This window comes from Thamnophis elegans, chromosome 1 (genome assembly GCF_009769535.1).
Source record: "Thamnophis elegans isolate rThaEle1 chromosome 1, rThaEle1.pri, whole genome shotgun sequence".
NCBI lineage: Eukaryota > Metazoa > Chordata > Lepidosauria > Squamata > Colubridae > Thamnophis > Thamnophis elegans.
The window spans coordinates 66,028,782-66,047,319 of record NC_045541.1 but is presented as its reverse complement, the minus strand read 5'-3'; the positions used below and the strand labels follow the sequence as shown (position 1 = coordinate 66,047,319).

At 38.5% G+C, this 18,538-nt stretch overlaps 1 protein-coding gene across 2 annotated transcripts in view; it reads left to right on the top strand.

Moving 5' to 3' along the window:
* Positions 1-7,931: 7,931 nt before the first annotated feature.
* Positions 7,932-18,538, top strand: part of NUP160 (nucleoporin 160) — a 36,543-nt gene continuing 25,936 nt past the window's right edge. The window contains exons 1-10 of one of the 2 annotated variants that reach the window (XM_032219801.1): positions 7,932-8,061; positions 8,203-8,311; positions 10,401-10,611; positions 11,130-11,352; positions 12,739-12,823; positions 13,732-13,846; positions 14,837-14,995; positions 16,241-16,318; positions 16,578-16,675; positions 17,968-18,052. In XM_032219801.1, coding sequence (XP_032075692.1) covers positions 7,959-8,061; positions 8,203-8,311; positions 10,401-10,611; positions 11,130-11,352; positions 12,739-12,823; positions 13,732-13,846; positions 14,837-14,995; positions 16,241-16,318; positions 16,578-16,675; positions 17,968-18,052 — 1,266 coding nt within the window. In that variant the 5' untranslated portion in view covers positions 7,932-7,958. Of the gene's footprint in view, positions 8,062-8,202; positions 8,312-10,400; positions 10,612-11,129; positions 11,353-12,738; positions 12,824-13,731; positions 13,847-14,836; positions 14,996-16,240; positions 16,340-16,577; positions 16,676-17,967; positions 18,053-18,538 lie in introns of both variants that reach the window. The other variant, XM_032219793.1, reaches the window with a different exon arrangement.

Sequence of the window (18,538 nt, the reverse complement as noted above, 5' to 3'; positions counted from 1 at the left end):
TGTGAATCGTACTGTTAAGGAAAAGATGAGATGTGTTGAAACCCATCTTAAATGGGTAGAAGCCTTACCCTTAGTTCTCTGGACTATAAGATTTACCCCACGTAAAGGACTCTAAATAGTTCCTTAATCTAAACTGGATGGTCGGATCCAGCAGAAAAGGGAAAAGCAGCTGACAGAGAAGCAAGGCTGTCAGCAACCCGAGGTGATCAGAGCCACCTTGACATGATAACTTATGCAGCATTGAAAAATGTGAAGGAGACTAAGCTCCAGATATTCCAAAGCAGAAGAACTCCATCTTACATTGACCGCTTACACACACTGTGTGCCCATGCAAGTGAAAGGTGTAGCATGTGTGCTCAAGTAAACCCAAGGCAAGGACCTAGACTCCCTCCTGGAAGTCAACCCAAAGGATATTATCCCATAGATTCATTAGCTATTGATTTCACAGTCATGCCCAAGTGTGGGCTATATAAGGCAATGCTAGTCACAAATGGGTGAATGCATTGCCAATGGCACTTTAGTCTATGTAATGCTCTACGCAAAAGGGAATTGGGTTATCTCCTTTTGAAGTGATGTTAGGGAGACCCCCAGTTATAAGTGGTAACTTGAAAAATCATATAGGGCACCTTATGGGTGAACCAAAATGATGAGAGAACTGAAAAGCAAATACAAGAAATCCAGCAATACTGTGTGTCCCTCAGTCCACCATGTCTGACCACCCCTAGTCATAATATTCAGGTGGGAGAAAAAGTATAGGTAAAACACTGGAAAGGAGAAGAATTTGAAACCTAGATGGAAGGACCCCGTATACTCTGGTCATGTTAGCAAAAGTGTTGGAATCCAAGTTTTGGATTCACTGGACTCAAGTTAAGCCAGCTGCTGATGAGTATTGGGAGGCAGACCAGGATGAAGCCCATCCTCTAGTGATATGCTTAAAGAAACACTCCCTATAAGCTTCCCTACCGGCAATGGGAAGCTCTTATGGTGCATAAGAAGCCCTACTGAAACCACAACCGGAAGCTGGTTTCTCAACGAACGGCTGAAGAATTGAAGGAAGGAAGACAACGTTCCATTTATTAGCTATAAGGTATTAGAAAGTTTGAGCACCTGTCAGGAAATGGCAAGCCAAGTATTCATAGTCATAACTACTTTATCTCTTGCTTTAGTGAATTACTTAATTGTGCGTTGCATATTCATCCCCAGGAATTGCCCCCTCCAGAGGAAGACAGTTGCTGAGGCTAAAATCATTGACTGTGACAAAGAGAAGTGTGAATCTTCTGTTGACACTTATGTTTGAGGAACCGTGGGAATGGGTTCTTTGCAGTATAATAGGAGTTTTTGGATTGTGGATAATATGTTTAGCAAATAAGATTTGGTTTTATAGATTGTCCAAAGCTGATATTGCCCTTCCTCAAACTATATATATCCCCTGCCTTCTCCCTGACGTGGTGATTCAGTAGGCTAAAAGAATTGTGTTAGGAGAAGTTTTGTGTGAGGGACAATTATTTGTGGCTCTGGCTGTTAGTGGCAAAGAGCTTGCTAAGTGATAATGTCTTGAATAGTAGTTCCCACTGTTGCAAAAATACCCGAGCAACCCCCTTGCTCCTTAAGAAAGATCCGAGGATGTCAAAAAATCCCGGAAAACACAGTGGAATCAAGTTACAGGATGTGGAATAGGTCCGCTCCCATCAAGGGTGCATTATTTATGCTTGGGAACGAACTGTAAGCCAATCCCAACACCTAAAGTCATGACAAACCCTGTAAGAAAAAGGGCAGAGCATAGGGAAAATGGGTCCCTGCAACAAATGAGATAAAGGAACTATATGTGTTAAGAGTGCTGGAGTTAAGTCAAAGCTTAATCAATCGGTCTGACCCTGACTTAGGCCAAAAATGCTGGATGTGCTTGTCTGCAACCGCTTAATCTTACAATGCTGTTCCAGTTGATCCAGATTTTGGGGAAATGACCAGAGCTATGATTGTCTTTGACAAGGGAGGTAAATGGGGAACTAAAACGGCAGAAGCCCAGCTACATGACAAAAAAGACTGGGGATGAGCCGTTTCCCCATCGTTGGCCCATAGCAGTTGGTGTAGAAATTATAGGGTCACCCTCCTTTTGCATCAAACGATATCAGGAGCCTGGCATTCCTGAGGGGTCACTATCAGAGGAACAATGCCCATCTAAAATGTATCTTGCCCCCAGGAAAATCCTTGTAGATGTAAAATTGATTCGCAGCATGTCTCCCTCTGCTCACAAGATCTTCCAACAGAAAGTCACCTCCACTTGTTTTTTTTAACCGAAGGGAGGGGAATCTGACCACTGGAAGCTGCCCAAGACCATTCCACCCACCCTGACTTCCCGTTTGGCTTTCAAAACAATCCAATATGGGAGTTTGTGTTTACTTTTGCAATATCTCTTTGAAGGACCAGGCCTCAGGAATAAGTTAATGGATCCTAATCAAGAAGTTCCATTACAACCCCTGAGTGGTAAGTTCCTAGCGGGAATCTTACAAGTCTGGACTAATGGAAGGAACCTCCATGCCTTCTCCATGAACATCAGCATATGTGTAGGAGAAAATGGAGTTTTCTTTCTATGTGGGAGAAATGCATATCTATGTTTACCCACTAATTGGACTGGCACATGCACTCTAATACACCTCCTCCCTAAAATGGGTGGTAAGTAGGGAACAGACCTTCCTTGTACCCCTCATGGGACATGTACAGAAAAGAGTGCTGCTCCTAATTCCGCTATTAGCGATCTTGAGAATAGGGACTGCAGTTGGAACGGGTGCAGGTGGAATGACCCACTCCATTACACAGTTCAGGCAGCTGTCGGAAGAATTCCAAGAAAGCCTGAACCAAATTGTGAACTGGCATACCATAGATCTTTTAACTGCTGAAAAAGGTGGGCATTGTGATTTCCCGGGAGAAGATTGCTGTTTCTATATGAATAAATCAGGAGCGGTCTGGGGAGGGGTAGTTAAAGAACTACGAAACCCAGCTTCCTCAATTGGTTAAAGACCACAAGATTCTGAATGGTTCTCTTGGCTACCAGAAACAGGTTGGATTAAACAAATGCTATTGCTTTTATTATGTGGAATTGCAAGATATTATCCCTTGCATAATACCCTTGCTTAAACAGCTCGTTATGAGGTCTGCAATAGAGATATGGGATGAAAAAGGAGTTAATGTTAATGGAAAGCCTAATCCCACATACCCTCATGGAAGATGAAGCTTCAGATACTAGTTCCTATATTCAAATTGCACTCTTAGAAGGGAAAGTGATTCCAGAAGATAAGGCCTAAGATGTATATTGATGTGCTATAAGATGTGCTTTACTTTGCTATTCTGTATTATGCATGCTTGTATTTTTTAATCTAACAGGCTAGACTCAATTGTGGGTATTAATAGAGTCTAGAAGGGGGGTATAAAGCAGACGTAAAGTGAGATTTGGACATTAAGTGTGAAACCTACTGGGTCAGGCTGGACAGCCTCTTAGAGCCCCTTTACTTCTATATTAAAAGCCACATAGACAGAGTTGGAACTTGCAAAAGAAACAGGAAGCCTGTGCCTAACCACAATATGTCCCTATGTCAAAAAGCCTATGTCGAAAGTCCAAGGTTCAATTAAAGTTCGTTAATGACACGTACTCCATAAACAAAAGGAGAAGTAAGACCCCATCTCCTTATAAGGTTTTCTCCTCAAAGTAACCACTAAGAAATGTGTTAAGTATTTCCGTGTTGCAATGCTTTTGAGAATGTATAAGAATGTGTGTTTCGATAATTAAGGTTGTTCAGAACTTGCAATGCTAAGCCATGGGCTAGCTTTCTGAACCTGGCTGCCAAATAAACTTTTCCTGTATCCTGAGAAGTCTAAGCCTGTCATTTTCTGCAACAACAGGAGATTCAGATTTTCCATTATTTGTTGTGCCTTTTTAAAGTTTGTTTACCCTACATACTTTGTGTATTAACTATTAATCATGATAGCTCTGCTTTCCAAATCTAATGTCCTCCAAAAGTTTTCAAACTGAAACTCTTCAGGATTTTCAGTCAGTATAAGTAGTTTTTGATGCTACCAACTATGGAAAATTATCACATTTGTGCTTTTTCAGTTTCCAGAGGTTTTTAACACTATAGGATAGGGACACAAAAGTTCCAATATAAACTTTTATTGGGTGGCCATTGATAGATGTATTATAGAACAAGAGACACCCTTCATCCATGCTTTGGATTTATTTTCAAAGGTGCCTGATTTAAAGATAAACATTCTTCATTTCTACCTGTTCCAAAAAAAAAATACATGAAAATTTCAGTGTGGGGAAAACTGGCCTCAGCACTTTTACTAAAGTAGAAGACCCACAGGGAGGTGAAATTATCTGATTTAGAAACATTATGATTTCAATCCACAGGTATTTCATTGTGTTGAAGTTTAGGACTTTTCTAATCAATATTTCATTGTAACAGCAATAAAAATACAAATTATCTCAATTTTAATTGCCTGGAAAACAGTGTAGAAAACAGAATGCTGAAATGATGTGAAACAGACTGAGAATAAAGCTCTCTGATAACAGAGTATAAAGTAAGTCTCTAGATTGAATCGAGGCTCTGTTTCTCAAAGTTGGTTAAGAATTGGAAGATACCTCTTGAATACAGACTGTAAGAACAGAGCAGCTGCAAATAATTCAAACCATGAGTCATTTTGATAGTTCAATCTATTAGCTCTAAAATGGAAAATACTTTCTGAAAAGCATGTAGTCAGAGAAAGCGATCAAGACCATAGAGTAAGTGAGAAACAACGGAAGCCCTGCCTTTATTCTTCCCAAAATATATGATATACAGGCAGGTTTGCTCAAAGTATGTGCCCTTAAACCATTATGATATCTCTGTGCCAGTACAGAGCCTGTTCTAGTTCGTGCCTACATATCCAGAAGCAGGCCTTAGCCAGCCACCTGACTGGTACAATAATGCAGCTATTCTGCACAGGAAGACAGGGTGCTTTGTATAGTCACAGCCGCCCAAGAACTGTTCATGCAACCCTTCTGCCTGAAAAGAAGTATTGTTCAGGATGAACCTCCCTTCAGCTTCTCTCCAACATCAGGGGGACAGAACTATTCCTAGCAGCCAGAACAGCTCCATTCAGAGTTCTCTGTATCCCCATCACACAGTAGCTGCCAATGGGCCTGCCCACTTTACCGTCCTGCAAGGGAAAACTTGACTCTGCAACGTCCAGTAAATTCCAGTGTAGCTTGTGATATATTGGAAAGCAGGTGGATGAAAGAATCTTTCTGATAATAGTAAATTATTTGAGGAATCACTGAAGTTCATGGAATATGTAGGACGGAACATGGAGATCACCCAGTAGTACTTCAGTTGAAAAAACTGAAATATCTCCAAAGCAAGAGAGAGATATCATAATGCCAGGATAACGTCCAAATCATTTAGGAATCATGTTGAATAATATAATGCGTGTGATTTGTTCTTTTTGAAACGCAACAAAATGAACCCAATAGTAGCATTATAGGACTGATGAATGCAGTCAGACAGCTCTCTGCTGTCACAATTTTTCTTGCTTTAACCATATTACTATAATCCATATTCTCAATCGTATTTTGTGTGTGTGTGTGTGTGTGTGTGTGTGCATGCACACTATAATATGCAGTGCTGAATTTGTATAACTGCTAAGAATAGAGTGGTCATATCCCAGAAATCTAAATAATCTATTATGATGACTAAACTCATGTTTGTCCTCCTAATGGATTAGGCAGATATGACATTCTCCAATTACAGCCTAGTCAGATTATCAAGTGTTTTGTTTAAAACGGTTTCCTGATGATTAAAGCCAATGTACCCTGGGGTTAGGATTATTGTGAAAAATCAGGACTGATTGTACTGATTACAATCAAAGCTTTGACCTACCAAAAGGGTAAAAGAAAAGTTCTAAAGCATGCTTTTGAAATTTAAATAATTTTAGGTGCAACAAATTTGCATCTTTACAAGGCATCATAATACTATGGAACAATACAGGGGATGTCAACTGACCAGATTCAAGATCAAACTGCAATTGTTCTGATTAGGGTCTTGAATAAATCAGAGAATAACTAAATCTGAATATATTATTGAAGTTTCTGTTCCAACAGAATTGACAGCAAACTTACCAAGATTTCAAGAATTTTAATTACAATGTTTCTGCAATGTTTCTCAACCTGCTGCCTTTAAGTTGGTCTATCACCCCCCACTATTATTACATCTACAAAGGATCAGATTAGATAACACTGATCTAAGGTATACTGTTTAGCAAGATTACATTTTTTTGGAATTTGTAAGATGTCTTTGAAAGGATGCCCATTGTCCCTTTGTGTGAAATATAACAGCAGACTACCATAAGGTATTGCAAACCCAAAGCTGAAATATAAATTTAACACAACATATAGAACTTGAGAAAAATGTAAATAATCTTTCAGGCATTTCAAAAATTTCTGAAACCAACTCCCAGATATGTGACATAGAAATTTGCCAGAGAGTTGCATGGGATTATTCAGATATTATTCTACTTTGAAGTTTGAAGTAAAATATGTAGTCCCATTAGGCACAAACCTTCAGTTTCAAGCAGTGATGCTTTCTTACATAGTTTTAATGTAATTACACACCAGTATATTTTGTGAAAACCCTTTTCTTTTAAAAGGCACTGAATTAAATAGGGTTCTTGGCTACAGGTCAAAAATATTGAAGTGCTAATGCCCCCTAGGGACGTAGCCTAGGATTATCCAACACTGCTTGAAAATCAGTAAGCTGCATTCATCAAAGATTCATTGCTTCTTGTACTGCCTTCGTCTTTGGAGAATAACTTGGCATCTTCTTTGTGGCAGCCCCTTAGATATTGGAACATTGCTATCATGTCACCCTTGATTCTTCTTTTCATTAAACTAAACATACCCAATTTCTGCAACCCTTCTTTATACGCTATAAGTCTAAAACAAAACAAACTCCATTAAATGGATGAAATTTCATATAAAAGACAAAGCACAGTCAAATGCAGGCTACAAATAAAAGCATACAAAACTTTGCTAGACCAATTCTCAAATACAGCTCATCTGTCTGGAACCTGCACTGTATATCGGACATTAAAACAATTGAGCGAGCCCAGAGATAGAAAAGAGTACTCCACTCCACTGTTTGGAACCAAATACCTTATGCCACCAGACTTTAAATGTTGGGCTTAGACAACTTAGAACTTCGCCGCCTTCAGTCTGACCAAATGTAATACATAAAATTATCTACTATAATGTTCTACCTGTCATTGACTACTTCAGCTTCAACAATACAGGAGCACACAAGATTCAAACTTAGTAAACGGTACCAAACTTGATTGCAGAAAATACGACTGGTCAATGCCTGGAATGCATTACCCGACAATGTGGTTTCTTCTCCAAACCCGCACAATTTTAACCTTAGGCTGTCTACCGTTGACCTCACCCCATTCCTAAGAGGTCTGTAAGGGGCATGCATAAGCACACCAAACTGCCTACCCTCCCTGTCCTAACTATCCCATTTATTCGTATCCATTTCATGTATTCATACTCTTGCATATAACTTATATCTATTATCTTATACACGCTTGACAAAATAAATACAAAATAAATAAATAAAAGCTACAGTGATTTCAATAGGCTTATCAATGAACAGCCTTTAATTGGGGGAGACGGGACTTTCCATTTCAACATTCGTTTAAAAAGGTTGCACATTTGCAACTTAAGGACGTTAGACCAAGTCGGAGACCACGTAGCATAGCCGTTCTTGAGATCCAAGCAGACCATAGGCAGCCACCGACTTCTGACTCGGCCGGGCAGAAACATTCCGCTCCACGCCTCCCGCGATGCACCGCGAAGGGCGCCTCCAACCGCCGCGCGCCCTCCCTCCCTCCCGTCCCGTGAGCCTTTGTGGCAGCGCGCGCGGGAAGAGAAGATGGCGGCGGCGGTGGGCCTGGCCGAGAGGGGCTATTTGGAGCTCGGTGGGGCGGAGCGGAGCGCGCGGCACGGCCTCCGCGAACTCGTATTCAGCCTCCCAGGTGGGGTCTGAGACCCCCGGCGGGGCCTAGACGGTGCGGGGGTTGCTTGCGTGGGCGATCCTTCGCGTGACATGCATGTTTACCGGAGCATCCATGCTGGCGCGCGGAGACTGATCCGCCTCCCTTGTCCGTCTTTTGCAGGTGGCGGCGCCTCCCCCTCAGCCGTGCGGTACCCGGACAGCGCTGGAGGGTTTTGGTACCAAGAGAACGCGCAGCTGGGCTCGGTGACTAGAAACCGCTTTATTCATTGGTGAGTGATCTGAGGTAGCTCACCTCCCGAGCGGTCAAGTGTATATAGAATCGTACAGCTGGAAGGGACCTTGGAGATCTTCTAGTCCAACCCACCTGCCCAAGACAGGAGTCCTTATTCCATCCCGAACAAATGATTGTCCAATCTTTTAATAAAAACTTCCAGCGGTGGTGCGTCCCGCAGCTCCATGAGGCAAACGGTTCTATTGACTAGCGGTCGGTTTACTCCCGCTTACGAGCCCTGAGCTAGAAAGATTCAGATCATCTGCATCCTGTTTGGGCTAAGCTTCCACTTTGACACTTGGTTCCTTTTGTTCTTAGTCTTAGTGGGAATGTGGATTGGCTAGACAAAGCTGATACTTGCTTTAAAAATAAAATCCTTCCTGGTTGCCGAAGCAAACTTATTACAAGGAGTTACCCAAATGTAAAGTTGGTATGTTTGGAGCAGGTACTGCTTTCTTTGGTTCTTACCTGCTTTCCACTAAAGTATGAGACTATGAAATATGAGATGATCACTCACATTTAAATGAATCTCAGCTCCCAGTTGGTGATCCCTGAATCTGGGAAAGCATAACAGAAATTGAAGTTAGGGATCTGGTGATGACATAAAACAATACATCTCGTGCATTTGGTTCCTATGCTGCTTATGCTTCCTACAACATCTGGGATGAGGAGGCATACATCAGGTGGCATGTCTTCTCTTTTGCTGCCTTAGTATGTCAAAATTCCTTGCCTCTGGAAGTTCAAGTTAGCAGCCCCTTCCCTCCTACCAGATTATAAACTATTAAAATAATACTTTCCTAACATGGTTTTAAATGGATACAATTATCTGATAGTCATTTGAGATGTGTGTTATATGTCTGCCTTTTGGCTTTTATTCTGTATTTATATACTGTTGTATTCTGCCTAGACTGCAGTTTGGAGAAGTTTAAAAGAGGGTTAAATAATTTGGAATTTATCATCTCCATTTTATTTGTGTAGAAAAAGAATTTTGAATAATTGGTTATAAAATGAAATAATGTTCATGAAGACATTGGTAGCATGAATGCTCCTTAGAAATCTGGACATTATACATTAGAGTTGACTTTTTAGAAAAACAACATTGAGCTGAATTTATAAGCATAATACATGTTTTTACGTGTTTAATGAAGTAAGCTATAACAGAATAAAGACTTCCCCGTATGTCCTCTTACTTTCTTGTGAAATTGGTCAATAGGTACAGAATTTAAATGTTATCACAAGCTATCACCATTCTGCTTTCTCTGATTTGTGAAATGGAAAAGAAGCAATAGCAATTTGAAGTGAGGAATAATTCAATTTGCTTCCATCATTTCCCCTTAGGTAATGCTGGATAAACACATTAAATGTTTCCAGACAATCTAAGTACATAAGTAATACAATCCCTTAAACATGCCAGTAAATTCACATCAGCCAATAAATTAGTTATAAATAAATATGTATTGAGAAGAAAATTAAAAAGAAATTGGAAAAGAAAAATAACTGAAAGTTATAAAAGTAAATAAGTAGTTGGTTTGGCTTGAACCATGTACGGAAATAAGAAAGAACAATCTAGTAGACTTATCCAGGACTTCAATTAGAAACTATTTCATGCATTGAAATTAACTGGGTTCAGGCAGGAATATAAAGTAAAAAGTAGAAATTAAACTGAAAAACATGTTTAATTGTATGCTATTCAATTTGGACAACTTTGGTTGGCAGTTGCTTTCTGGCCTGTGGGCAACATACAAATCAACAGAAGGGTTAGCAGTGGGCAATTAATTTAATTACCTTCTTAAGTAAAAGTAAACAGTCGAAAGAGTTGGTAGTTTTCCCTGTCACATGCATCTGTTTATTTGTAAAGGGATGCTAGCTGAGAAGTAGAAAAAGGAAGAATCACTCAACCAACTCAAAAACATAACAGTCAATCTGGACAGGCATTGCCACACAAGTCAAAGGGTCTTGGTGTCAGTGAGTTGATCATATTGGATCAGGGATGCCAGGCACAGTGGATATATGTTCCCAAACAGAAAATATTGGCATTGGTTGTTTGCTATTGCAGACTTGCTATATACATTTGTTTCTTTTTGCAGGGCAACTTCAGGCGGGACTTTAGAACTGGTAGAGGAGTCTCTTGACATAAACCTTTTGAACAATGCTGTTCAGCTCAGATTTCAAAACTGTAATCTCTTGCCACAAGGGGTACATATCTTTGAGACACAAAATCATGTTGTTATATTGGTTTCAACCAATCAGACAATACATAGATTGATGTTACCTCATCCAGCTCGGATGTATAGAAATGTAAGTAATCTATTTTAATATATCTTAAATTGTGATGTAAGAGGCGTGCCTAAACTACAGTTTGTATCTCTGTTTTATTTAATTTTACTGAATCCATCTATAGTTACATAGTTTGACTCTGGACTGTAAAATCAATATGTGATATTCTATCATTTGAAATACATATATAGAAACAGGAATACTTCCAAAATATAACAAGATATTTTTATAAAGAGAAAACAACATAAGTGATCTCAGCAGACTAATGCCTAAAGGTTGGTGAGATACTAAGAGGAGTCGAACAAGAATTATCAAAATATATCAGGTGTAATTTGATTTGCTGGAAAAAGGTTGCTAAATAAGCTACTTAAAATGGGGTAGATACTTTGAGACAATGCTTTTCTAATCTAATTTCAGTTTTTCAATTTTTAAAATACTTTACACAATAGGAATATTAATAGAAATATCATTTTACTATTTTTCTTTTTCAATTTTAAATTTTGTTGATAATTTTATCCCTGGTCTTTATCTTTTTTTAGGAGCGGATAACAGAAAGTCAAATGCAGTCAGTTTTCACAGATATTGGAAAACTTCATTTTAGAGATCCCTTGAACTACTGTGTGATCCCCACAGTTCCTGGGTTGTCACCTAATTCCACTGCTTCAGCAGCTTGGCTTACCAGTGATGGAGGATCCCTCTTTGCTCTGCCATCTGCTTCTGGTGGGATTTTTGTCCTTAACCTACCACCTTATGATGCTCATGGTAAGTATGCAATTATAAAAAGGCAGGTGATTCAAAGGATAAAGGGAAAAGGGCATCCGTTGGAAGGTTGTAGCTGGCTGTGCTCCCTGTAGCAGTTAAATTGCTGTCCTGCACACTATTATAAATATGATACAGGTAATCCTTGGGTTGTATGACACTCACTTGGCAGCTGACACCTATTTATGATAGTTGCAGTGTCTTGGGGTCATGAGCACTTTTTACTATCTTCTGACAAACAAAATCAATTGGGAAGCCAAATTCACTTAATAACCCTGTTACTAACTTAACAACTGCAGTGATTCACTTAACAACCGGGGCAAGAAAGGTCGAAAAATGGTGCAAAACTCACTTAACAATTATCTTGCTTAGCAATGGAAATTTTGAGCTCAAGTGTGATTGCAAGTTGAAGACTACCTATATAGACATTCTATTTCAAGTTACGGTTAGTCCTCAACTTACAACTGTTTATTTAGTGACTGTTCAAAATTACAACAGCACTGAAAAAAGTGACATAACTGTTTTTCACATGACCATTGCAGCATCCCCATCATTTGATCAACATTTGGATACTTGGCAACTGGTGTGAATTTTTGATGGTTGCAGTGTCCTGGGGTCCTCCAAAGCCAATAGGGAACCAGATTAATTTAACTATGTTACTAACCTAACAACTGCAGTGATTCACTTAACAACTGTGGCAAGAAAGGTCATTAAGTGGGTCAAAACTCAACTGTCTTGCTAGCAACAAAAGTTTGGGTTCAATTGTCTTATGTTGAGGACTATGCACATTTCTCTCATGAATTCAATTTTGTAGTGAACCTTACAGTAATTTTAAACATTTTACTATATGAAAGACAGAAATGGGTTCTAATATCAGCTGATTTTAAAAAGTAAGGTAGCAAAAGCAGTTCAGTTAAGAGAAGTAGAAGCATTCAGTTTGGAACTAATGCAGGTGCCACTTTGCAGGTGTAATTTCCTAAATGTCACTTTCATTCTCTTTTGACTTTCCCCTTATATTCTTTTAGATTTACACCATTTCAAGTACAAAACTTAATAAAATTTTGTTTTACCCATTTTGAGGGCAAAACAGGATCAAAATAAAACATTGCAATTAATGTTGATGTTAAATGAAAAGAGTTTTTAAAACTGATTTAAATTAAAATTTCATTCTGATTAATTATTTTATGAAATAATGACCTTGTCTTTGCTTAGACCACCAACAGAATCTTATATAAGTTCTAATTATCCACAATTAATAAATCAACTAAGTAATAAATTTGTTTTTAATGCCTTTTTATAGAATTCACTAAAGACTATCTGATTTAATTGCATCTTTTTTATATTGTCAGATTTAAACAAATTGCTAAAAATGTTTTCTTATTCTTTTAGAGATGCCTTCAACTTCATTTGTGGAGTTGAAACAGAGTTCAGTCATGCAGCGCCTGCTTACAGGTTGGATGCCAACTGCCATCAGGCTAGTATTATGATGATAAGCAGTTAAGGCTTATAATTAGAGTTTAATTAGAACTCTTAAAGCTTACACAGCAACAAATAAAGTAATTGGAATTGGCATTGGAATGAATCAAACATGGAAGGGAAATCAAGAACCTGGGTCTGGAGAGGGAAAGATTAGCAAATAACCGAAAAAAAGTTGAAAAAAACAAAGCGGAAGGAGCGATACTAAAGGCACCCAGTTGTACAGAAAAAGAGTACCTCTCACTTTTTGTAATTAGCTCTGTTCCCAATAGCAATGAATTCCTTGTGGTGCTGAAGACAGGTGTTCAAAAGAATGGAGATGGCTACCTTTGAATAACTTACACAAGAAAGTGGAGTTGTGAGAATAATAGGCTGTATTGAACAATGCGGCATGAAATTGTAATCAGGTCCTGCTTGATTATTTTGGAGTTTAAACTTCTGCAGGTTGTTCACTATAGTATTACACTTTATGATTATTTTGACGTTTAAGGTATGCCACTGTAGTAGTCTCCCCTTCATGATTAATTTGAAGTTTTATGCATGACAGATTATAATATTCTTTCTTCTGAAAGTACAGCAAAGAAAAGACAGGTGCTTTACTTTAAACAGGGCTTCTTCAGCTAAGTTCAACTTAAAATGCCCTGTTTCGTCAATACTCAATTCAGATGTCAATACTAGCTAAGTTGTTAATAATTATAATTATTATTAATTGTTAGTAATTATTGACATCTCAATAAAGATGTCATTTATATCTCACTAATGAAGTTCAATAGTGTTCCAGTTGGTCATTACTATGATAGAGCAATTGTAATGTTACATATGGAAAAAACTTGTCATGCAGAATCATTGATTTCTCTTTAGTGCTTGCTTCTGTATTTATTATTGTTATTGTTAATGTTTTTACAGAGGGGATCAAAATCCTTCAGATCTTCCTGTTAGCTTATCTGTCCACTGTCGTGAACATGATGCACTTCTTTTTGCACTCTACCAAGATCATAAACTTCGGATGTGGTCTTATAAAGTGAGTAATGTTTTATTTTTTGATTGTTAATTGTTAATTAATTCTTAATATACTAACCAATTGGTAATCATCAAAGTGGTTTGTATCATCTTGGCTCTTTCATCTACACCCCCAATGGACAAACTTGCTCACCTCAGTTTCATGAGTTTGGACAAATATAAGCTTTATGGTTCAGTTAGGCTTTAGGAATGAGCTGTTGGCTTTCAAGGACCAATGCTCTTACTTTTACGGATTTAAGAGTTCTACATTGAAATTATTTGATATAGAGTGCAGTCATATTCTTTTCTACATCTTCCTTTTACTGCGTTGTGAGAATCTTTGTTGTAAGCATTGTGAATGTGAATTGAGTTCAGAATCATGGTATATTTTCATTATCCAGCAGAACCTGTAGACCAACCAGGATAAAAATATTACTACTCTGTCTCATTGTACTCCAATCCTCTATGTCCTGAAAAATCTAATGAAAGATTTGAGGGATCTCTTAGAATAGTTGTGTAGATAATACTGGGATGAAAATGATGAAGATAAAATTGGAGGAGGAGGAGGAAGGGGAACAAAGAAGAGGAGGAGGAAGGAGAAAAAGAGAAAGTAGTAGTAGTAGCTGCCGCCGCCGCAGTAGTAATAGTAATTACAATAACTCAAAGAAATTATTGGCCCAAAATGTCTCTTCCCTCCCTTCTTTCTGCCAATTGTGTGTGCTCAGTAGTATTAATACTAACTTCAGAAAAATACCCCTAGACCTGTTATGTCAGCAAATGACATTTTTAAAGATAAACCTGAATGACAGCAGTTTTTAGCTTAGAACTGTTTTCTTAAAAACAGAAGCAGATAATATAAATCTGAGAATACACTGTAGTAAACTACTATCAAATCTGTGGAAAATTAAACAGAATGAATTGTCTCTCCACTGTCTCACAGTGCTGTGTTTATAATTGCATTTAAAGATGTTTGCTTTTTGTGTTTTACTCATCTAGCATCTTATCTTAACAGAGTCAAATGTGCTTGATGGTGGCTGATATGTTGGAATTTGTTCCTGTAAATAAAGATTTGAGACTTATTGGTGGAAGTGGACACAGATTACAGCTGGCATATTCTGAGTCATTGGGGCTTTATATTTGTGCATACTTGCATGCACCCAGACAAGGACAGGTAACAGAAATTTTGTATTTGGATAACACAAGACATATTTTATTGAAACTAAAATAAAATACTAAAATATTGTTTCTATGATAATTTATAATTTTAGATTATTTGGCAAAGGCAGTTCACAAGTATATACTGTATACTGAGATAAAAAGCAAAGCTTAAAATGCTGATCATTTCAACTGTTACTTCTTTTAAACATGGACAATTATGTGACATTGATGCACGTTAAAGATATAAAGATTACAGACATGAAATGTGTTTACAGCGGTGATTCTCAATCTTGGCACATTGAAGATGCCAGCATGCTGCCTGAGGAATCTGAGAGTTGAAGTAATAGCAATAGCAATAGCAGTTAGACTTATATACCGCTTCATAGGGCTTTCAGCCCTCTCTAAGCGGTTTACAGAGTCAGCATATTGCCCCCAACAACAATCCAGGTCCTCATTTTACCCACCTCGGAAGGATGGAAGGCTGAGTCAACCCTGAGCCGGTGAGATTTGAACAGCTGAACTGCAGAACTGCAGCCAGCTGAAGTAGCCTGCAGTGCTGCATTTAACCACTGCACCACTTCGGCTGTTCTACACATCTTCAAGCTGCTAGGGTTGAGAAACATCGCCTTAGATATGCATTGAGTACAGTGGTGGGTTCTGGATCCCGTTGCAACCGGTACGGTTGCAACGGGGCCTGGCATCCTCCACATGAACATGGCGGCGTGCACTCACACGTCCGTAGCATGTGCATTTTACCTTCCAACGACACCTCCGCAAGCCTCCGCGACGCTCCAGCTGCTGGGTAGAGCGTCGCGCAGGTGCTGTACGCACCATGCACATGTACCGAAACGCCAAAGGATAAGGAGCGCAGGTGGGCCCTCCGGAACACTGTACCGGGGCGTATCGCCTGCAACCCACCAATGATTGAGTAGTACAAATGTCTTCTCTCTAAAGTAAAATATTGTTCAACTAACGTTAGATACAGAATTGTTGTATTTTCTGAGGTTTCCCATTCATGGTTCATTCTTCAGCTACTTCAAGTCCTACCAATATGCCCATACAGAGAGCCAAATTCTCCTTTCTATCTACAGGGAAAAGTTGCATAATTGCTGAGAGTTGTTCTTCATTCTATAGCTACTAGAATATACATGCCATGTAATTATCTTGATTTTCTAGAATTAAAAAAGGGTAACTATATGGTAAGAATTCATTTCATTTTTATTTGTACTAATTGCAGACCTTTTTTCTCCCCCTGCAGTTTTGTGTCTTCCAGTTGGTCAGCACAGAGAGTCATCGCTATAGTCTTGATCACATATCATCATTGTTCACATCTCAGGTTGGAACTGGTAACATTCAGGTCAATGAAGTCAAATGGGTTTCAGATAAAAATAAATACATAGGTCATGGGTAATCCTCTTCAGCTGAAAAGGCTTAAAACAGCTATCTTACCTTCCCTCTTGCTTGAGCATGGTTAATACGATGAAAAATTATATATATATAATCCTTCTAGATTCAATCAGTAGATACTACATTGTTAACATAATATTGTTCTTATAATTAATTTGTTATTTTAATCTATTTACATTTTTATTTAGGAGACACTTATTGATTTTGCTTTAACTACTTCTGAGATCTGGGCACTTTGGCATGATGATGAAAATCAAACTACTGTGAAATACATAAATTTTGAACAGTAAGTTTTATCCTTTCAGCTGTTAATTTACTCAATATATTTCTTTAAAACAAGCTTTAGTGTTAACTATTCTATTGAAAAAATTTCAGTATAAATACATTTGGGTGCCAGAGTACTAGAAGATGATAACATTGAGCCAAAAGTTATTCTCCTCTGAACTTTTGAAGCTTTAGGATTAGATTACATAGCCCTGAGAGGTTGTTCTCTATTACCCGAGCTTATAATGGTCTTGTTAACTAGGCAGAAGAAAGCATTTCCAAATAAGGCTTTAGACTGAAGATACCCACTATTTCAATTTCTAACAATGTTTCTAAGGTGTAAGGGAAGCCCAGTAGCACTAATAGCAATAGACTTATAGACCACTTCACAGTGCTTTACTCTAAGCGGTTTACAGAGTCAGCATATTGCCCCCAACAATTTGGGTCCTCATTTTACCTACCTTGGAAAGATGGAAGGCTGAGTCAACCTTGAGCCTACTGAGATTTGAACTGCGAAATTACAGTCAGCCGGCAGTCAGCAGGAGTAGCTTACAGTACTGCACTCTAACCACTATGCCAACGTAACTCAATAATAATCGATTATAGGTAGTCCTTGACTTACAATTGTTTGTTTAGTGATAATTCAAACTTAGAACAGCACTAAAAAGTTACTTATGACAGTTTTTCACACTTCTGACCTTTGCAGCATCTCCATGGTCACATGATCAAAATTCGGAAACTTGACAACTGGCATGTATTTATAACAATTGCAGTGTCTGGGATCATGTGATCATCTTTTGCTTTCTGGCAAGCAAACTCAATCGGGAAGTCACATTCACTTAACAACCACATTACTAACTTAAAGCTGCAGCGATTCACTTAACAACTGGCAAGGAAAGTGATGAAATGAGGCAAAACGTATTTAACAACTGTCTTACCAACAGAAATTTTGGGCTCAATTATGGTCATAAGTCAAGGACTACCTTTGTGTTTCTGATTAGTGTTTTGCTTTGCAGCTAAACTGCCTCTTGAATTATTTCCTATTAAATGGTTCTTAAATCAGCAAGAAACCTAGTGGGCACCAAGGGAATTGTTGGCTAGTGTACCAATGCCAGGATGGAAAGCCAGAGGCTTGTGTGTACCACTGGATGAATAGAAAAACCTGACAATGTATGCACACAGGAGAAAATACTGTCATATCAGCATAGCAAAACATATACACTTGTTTTCTAGAATTTGCGAAATATGATGACTATCTGGAACATTTTTATTTGTGTGTATTTACATGACTGAAATAATCTAGTCTTGTTTTAGCAATGTTGCTGGTCAGTGGAACCAAGTTTCTGTTCAGCCCCTGCCAGCTGAAGAAGTGAATATACGAGATGACCAGGATCCCAGGGTAAATAAACTCCATGAATTAAGTATGAGTATAGTACAGTTGTATTTATCTTACTTGTACTAAAAATGTATGTGTAATATAACAGAAATCCTCCAGTTTGAACAATGAATTTGAATGCCAAAGGTGGTGCTGGAAACAAGACCAACGAATCAATCTGGTTTCCAGTATATTTTCTTTAGATATAGAGTAAACTATTGCTTTAATAGGCCTCAGGTAGTCCATGGTTTATGGCATGTGATACCAGAACTTCCATCAGTAAAAAGTACACCTGCATCACTTAGTGACAGTAATTCCAGTCCCAATTGCCAGCCGTTGGGGAATGCAACTTCCTGCTGCACTAACCAAGTTGGTGGGAAAACTGGCTGGAAGTTTCATGCCCCAGATTGGCAGGCAGATAAGTGGTTGTTGCTGGGTGGGAGAGCAGGAGTGTTCAGAGCTGTGGGGCAGGGAAGGATGAGAATGAGAGTTGGGAGGATGCATAAAAGG